The sequence below is a fragment of the Orycteropus afer genome, unplaced genomic scaffold (genome assembly GCF_000298275.1).
Source record: "Orycteropus afer afer isolate SDZICR_OR568_19922 unplaced genomic scaffold, OryAfe1.0 scaffold00135, whole genome shotgun sequence".
NCBI lineage: Eukaryota > Metazoa > Chordata > Mammalia > Tubulidentata > Orycteropodidae > Orycteropus > Orycteropus afer.
The window spans coordinates 5255133-5261614 of NW_006921722.1; the positions used below are offsets into that span (position 1 = coordinate 5255133).

The following is a 6482-nucleotide window of genomic DNA, read 5'->3' on the forward strand; positions in this document are numbered from 1 at the left end:
AAATCACAATAATAATAATAAAAAATTAAAAAGACTACAGCCTGAGAAACACTATGGGGCAGTTCTACTCTGTCCTGTAGGGTTGCCATGAGTCAGAATTGAATCAACGACAATGTTTTTTTTTTTTTTTTTTTTTCTCATTTAGCACAGTCTGAAGATAATCGCACACATAGTCTCAGAGCTAAGTATACATTTATGTGTTTATATTTTAGAGATACAATCTGAAATATTACCAGGTGAAATGACATCATGTCTGGAAGATGCCCCTGACATAATCTGTGGGTGGCAGAGAGTACATGGGGTACAGATAAAAAGAGATTGCTCAGGAGCTAGTAATTGCTGATCTGGAGGCATGCATGTAGGGGTGCAGTCAGCAGCTCTACTTTTGAATACGTTAGAAATTTTTCATAAGAAAAAATTAAAAGGAGAAAAATAAGAATAAAGTGGCAAGTCTTTTGGTAAACAAAAACCATTCAATGAAAAAAAAAAACAAAAACACTCGGCTTTAATAACAAAACACCAACAGAGGTAGCAAGGAGTCTAGAGTCTATTTCCCAGGGAAATAGAAATATTCCTTCAAATCTGTTTTTTAAATGGGCCCATCATAAGGCTCGTGTTAAAATGACTTGGAAGCCACTAGACCCATCATTGAGATCCTTTACAAGCACCATCTGGTAGACCAAGACCCTTCATTAACAGCTTAGCATTTGTTGAAATGGTCTTGATGGTGTAGATGAATTGCAAGTTGGGTAGGAGGGTAGAGGAGCAGTGGTGTAGTCACACACAGGACATGTAAAAGCAGCTGGCTCTGGGGGTTCAACCCAGGTCTCTGTGCAACACTTGTGATAACATGTAACATGCCTGTTAGGGCAGCATTGTATTTAACCTGCCATCAGCACACACTGTTTCTTTCTGTATTCTTGATTCAGATCTGACATATGTTTACCTTGTGACTACATGTGCAATAGCTTCAGGACACTGTTAAATTAACAGCAACAATATTCGCTTGGCTATCAAAATTGAATGCAAATGATCATAGGCTTGGTCTAGCTGGAAGATGGATAGCTAACGTAAGATAAGAACAAAGTGAGAGGCCAGGATATGTTTTTTCCCTGAAAGGGATCTATAGTTCATGTTTTCTCAGTCAAAGCCTGGCAAAAAAATGACTTATCTCAGTGGTTAAAAAAGATCATGTTTTATCTTTACCAGGTGCTTTATGATCTGTAAACCAAAGTACATCAAGATACATCAGTAATCCACTTGCAACAGCGACAACTGGTCAGCTGAATCTTTGGGAAACATAGAAGTTACTGCTTGCTGCTTAACATAAGAATGAAGGAAGAAAGTAGAAATTCTAACATATCTGACTGAGTCCCAGATGGGAGAAGGGCAATGAACCCCACAAAACCAGTTTCTGGTAGAAACAAACTGAATGCTACCAGGAAAGCAAAATTAGCAGCCTCCAATTCCCCAGGGTTTAAATCAAGATTCGTACCTTCTAAAGATTCTTCTCTAATATTGCATTTATACTGATCCTTATGTTACTTTGCATTTGCTTAGTCTTCACAGCTAAAGCACTGTCATACTTGTTTCTATGCTATTCTCTAAGTATTCAGGGGCCACCACACATACATGTGTTGTGCCTTCAGTTGTATATCAAATCTTTCAAGAGGCAAAGAATCGGCTTTTAATCCCCCCATTTCACTTAGCGCAGAAACACAGAGGCACTGTGGTAGTTAAGTTTGTGTGTTAACTTGGCTGGGCCTGTTTGAGTGGCTAGGCAGCTGGATGTAATTATTCCCCATGGTGAGATTGGTAATTAACTCCATGGTGGAATCTACTGTTGAGCAGCTAAGTAGCTGCCTTAGGGATGTGATCTCCTTCCTGTATATAAGGAGAAACCTTGAGAAATGGTCTCTAGCTTATGGCATGCTTGAACCCTACATGTAGCCATGTCATTGCTCAGCAGCCTGCCATGCTCTGCCAACCTTGGGACTTTTAATGGACTTGAATTAATGGCCTGCTGTGTGGTTTGGTAACATTGGGACTGTGCCTTTTAACTTGTTAACCTTGGGCTTGTCAGTCTCAGCAGTCAGCAGCTTGTCTGAGTGAAGAAAAGCCTCTAGCTTCAGTGGGCCGGGAGCAGGAGGCAGAGCTGAAGCCCAAGGTTGTGGGGCTTTCAGCCAGACCCTAGAGCCAGGCACTTTGAACTTGGACTTCTAGCCTCCAAAACTGTAAGAGAACAAATCCCTGTTTATTTGAGCCATCCCATTTGTAATCTATTCCTGTCCGAGCAGCACTAAGGAACCAGAAGAGGCACCAAAACACCTTCATTGGAGGGAAGGAAGAAAGAAGGAAGAAAGGAAAGGAGGGAGGGAGGGAAGGGATAGAAAGAGGAAAAGAGGGAGGGAAGAAAAGAGGGAGGAAGAAGGAAGAAAGAAGGGAGGGAGGGAAGAAAAGAGGGAGGAAGAAGGAAGAAAGAAGGGGAGAAGGACAGTATGGGGAGGGAGGGAGGGAGGAGAGAGGAAGAGAAGGAAGAAGGAAGGAACGAAGGAAGTTAGGCTGGCACATGGAAAACTAAGGGCTGTCCAAGCTCTGGTTCAAATAAATTTAAAGACACATCTTTAGGCTAAATAATGTCAATGAAAGATTTAATTTAAAGTGTGTACAATTGAGGGATAAAATATTAAATATTATGGGGCCTGCATTACGTAAAGAAATATGATTCAGTAATGGTACAACCATAACATGTGGACTGAAATGATCAATTACCCTCAACTATAACTCTCTTATACAACAACAGCATAACACTATTACAACTTCACAGTCATTTCTTCTTTCATATACATTATGCTTCTTCCCAAGGTACTTTTTCATTTTTTAGCTAAGCCAAACTAACAATAATTTAGTTGGAAGTTTGGTACATATAATTCTAAGAAATAAAATGCAGTGCATAAAGTCAAAGAAATTAATGGACTCACTGTAACCCTATTTGTTACTTGTAATAAATAACATTACCTCTGAGTAGCTTGAGGAGAGATATTTCCCATTGCACTTCGCGATGCTCCTCAGAATTTTTAATGCTTTCTCCCCTTTCTTCCGAGTGATGAGCCAGCGGGGGGACTCAGGAACCACCCTGACAAAGAAGGAGGCTGCTTTATGTCTAGGAATTTCAACAACTGAAAGCTTGTTTATGGCTTGACTTTTCCTCTCAAAATGTATTTTGCAATTAGATACGAATTTAGAAGTTTCAGAGAATTGATAATGGGCTCTCTGAAAAGCTCTATTAGTAGATTTTCTCTACAAGTTAACAACAGAAGGACAGAAAATGTTAACTTGTTAATCGGATTACTGAAAAAATGAGCATATTCAATATTCAATAATCATAATCAATATTGCATAGCTCTTACAAGACAAGGCTACTCTAGAATATAGTATCATTGATGACACATATGAATGAATTGGGATTTAATGAGTCTTCAGGAAAAGGCTAAGAATCTGGTATATGTAAACTGATTTGTCCATAGATTAAAATTAGAGGAATGATATAAATATGTTTAATAAGAATCAAATGCACACTCTTGTAGCTTTTTGAGAAATTAATTTTCTGATGCTGTTAACATTTTCTTACTCTTCAGAGAATTCCTAAGTAACCCAAAGATGTTTAACAGAACCTAGAGAGAGTCGGGTCCAACTCAACGGCACACAACAACAACAACAACAAAAGCGAGAAGTAAATAGATCTGATTGCATTCAGCTTGCATGTTGAAATGTTGGCACATATGATTTGTTGCTTCACACTTTTCATGAAGACAATACAAAGTAATGAAACATGATGCAATCACACTTTAGTTAGAACTTTTGTTTTGGTATTTTATTGGTTTACTTTCATGACAACCATTTCCCATATAATTTAACAATCTCTGTAAGTTTTCAGAGCCCAAGGGTTGTTTCTGGAGATTTCAGAAACTTGCCTTCATTTTCATGTTGGTTTGGAAGCATTGAGTCTACAGTTCTGTGGTTTGTTGTTGTGGAGTGCCATTGAGTCTATTTTAGACTCAGAGTGACCCCAAGTGACAGAGTAGAAGTACCCTATGGAGATTCCCAGGCTGTGATCTTTATGGGAGCAGACTGCCAGTTCTGTGGAAGTGTAAACACAATAATGACCAAGAGCACATTACCAGTAATAAAGGAGGAAGAGAAAGTTGGGCAGCGTTATGGCCAGCTGGATCCCTTGCCAGTTGGGGATAAAGTAGGCAATTCCAGGAAGAATTATGATGCCCAGAGTGAAGAACATCTGAATCACTATTCCCACAATCCTCCTTTGTTTTGAACCAACTATTTCTGTGACTGAAGGAAAATAGATACAAGAGGTTAGGAAAGCTCAAATCAGCTCCAAATAAACCAACAGATCAAGAACCATTGCCCTGCCATACTCGGTCAGCACTGCTAGCTACTGTAGCTCTCCTAAACATGCTGAAGCTTTCATAATTGGGGTGACAACAGCGGTGTGATTTCCTGTTCTTTCACTCTCCTCTCTGCCAATTGTCAACAACCATTTACCACATTCCTCTTTTGCACCCAGCCTGGCTCTCTTCTGGGTACAAAGCATTGGTTTCAGCAAAGTGTACGTGAAGATTATTTTGAAAGGCAGTTATAATGATCAAAGTACAAACATGGTAAACTGGCTAAATTTTATCGCTGTGTCTAGAAATATTTGCATATTATAGTCTCTTCAGGGGATTCATTGTAAACATTTTATTGTTACTGTTTGGGCCACAGAGTTGATTCTGACCCATAGCAACCCCATCTGACAGAGCAGAACTATCTCATAGAGTTTTCTTGGTGGTAATCTTTACAGAAGCAGATCTCCAGGTCTTTCTCCCATGACCCTACAAATACTGTTTTTTCATTATCACAAGACAGATCCTATTAAATGAAAATTCTTTCCACAGTGTGGGACTTCTCATTTATATGATATTCCTTTACTCTAAAAGTCAACAGGGCAATTTTATTACTGGCACACTTCCCTCTACTTGGTTTCTTCTCGTCTAATGATCTTGGGATATGCTACCTTATTGTTGCCCTAAGATCACAACTTTGGAAACTTGCCAAGAATTGGGTGTCTAAAAACGCCTCCCAAACCCACCAGAAGGAAGAATGGGGAATCTACTTCCGTAGTGATACCACCTCAGAAACCCAAGGAGGGGTCGCTATGAATCGGATCTAAGTTGATGGCAATGAGTTTGGTTTTTGGTTTGGAATCCAAAGTTATCATTTCTGCTTCAGCCAGTGACAATCAACCCCTCCTAGCACTCTCTCTCCTTCCTGTATCCATAGAAAAATCTCCAGCTGGTTTCTAAATTGGGCACTACTTGGGGTTTGTCCAGTAGTCATGGAACTGAGTGGAAGCCTAAAGAACTAGAGCAATAATCCAAGATGAACTTTTGCATCTCCTAAAGTAGATGGCTGGTCCTGGACACCTCCAAAAATAGAGTCAAAGCTAGCAACCAGGGCTTTTCCAAACCCTATGAGCGAGGGCATTCCAGTTACGAACAGAAGTAAAGGCACACAAATGAACTTTCTATGGTTAGGCCACATCTCCTGCAAGGTAAGAAGTGTCCACTTGTATGAAAGGAGTAGAGTTAAAAAGTGATATTTTGGAATATGTACAATTGCAACACTGTATTGCAAAATATGCTTTCCAAATGTCTCAAGGAGCTACTGATATTTTTATAAGAATTCATTTAAAACAGCAAGAAACACTGTGATAACAGCATAGCAGTGCTGGACAGTGGAAGCAGCCCAACATTTTAAGTTCCTTATGTGGTTCCCAAAGCAAGGTGGCATTCCAGCTTCAGAAGCAACTAGAAGCCTGCCTCACATGCTCTTATTTCCAGAAATAACCACTGTGGCTGCAGTGAAGCCCCACTGTGTGTAATCGTCAGAGGTGAAGAAGGCAAAGAAGGTGAAACAACTTCTTACCAATCACATAGCAAGTCATCCATGTCCCCTTTCCAAAGACTCCTTGTAAGAAGCGGAAGATCACAAACACAGGGAAATTTGGTGCAAAGGCCACCACGACACCGGTGAGGCCAACGCCAAAACAGGATATTAAGTAAATGACTATTCTGCCATACCTTTTTGAGAAAGAGAGAGGAAAAAAGATCATTTTAAGCATTTTCTTCAACACAATGAAAAATCTATCATTGTAAAAATTGCTAGAAAAGATTTTTTTTTAAGTTTTCTTGTGATTTGGGTGACAGTTTACAGAGCAAATTCATCTTCCAAACAGCAGTCCACGTATACTTTGTCTCATGACATTGACTGTAATCTCCCACAATGAGACAGTTCTCTTTCCACTTCCTCCCCATAGTCACCTCTTCCCTGTGTTCTTCCCTCCCATGCACTCCTGCTCCTGGAGCTTCACCCTATGCATACACAGCCCTTCTATTCTCCCATGATTGATCTCCCCAAGGAGC

The 6482-nt window shown here is 39.9% G+C and overlaps 1 protein-coding gene across 1 annotated transcript in view; it reads right to left on the minus strand.

The window, feature by feature from the left end:
* Positions 1–6482, minus strand: part of SLC22A3 (solute carrier family 22 member 3) — a 142831-nt gene that overhangs the window by 55613 nt on the left and 80736 nt on the right. Inside the window, exons 4-6 of the mRNA XM_007945283.1 lie at positions 5986–6140; positions 4182–4350; positions 3019–3136 (exon numbers count right to left, since the gene is read on the minus strand). Of these exons, the coding sequence (XP_007943474.1) occupies positions 3019–3136; positions 4182–4350; positions 5986–6140 (442 nt within the window). The remainder of the gene's footprint in view (positions 1–3018; positions 3137–4181; positions 4351–5985; positions 6141–6482) is intronic.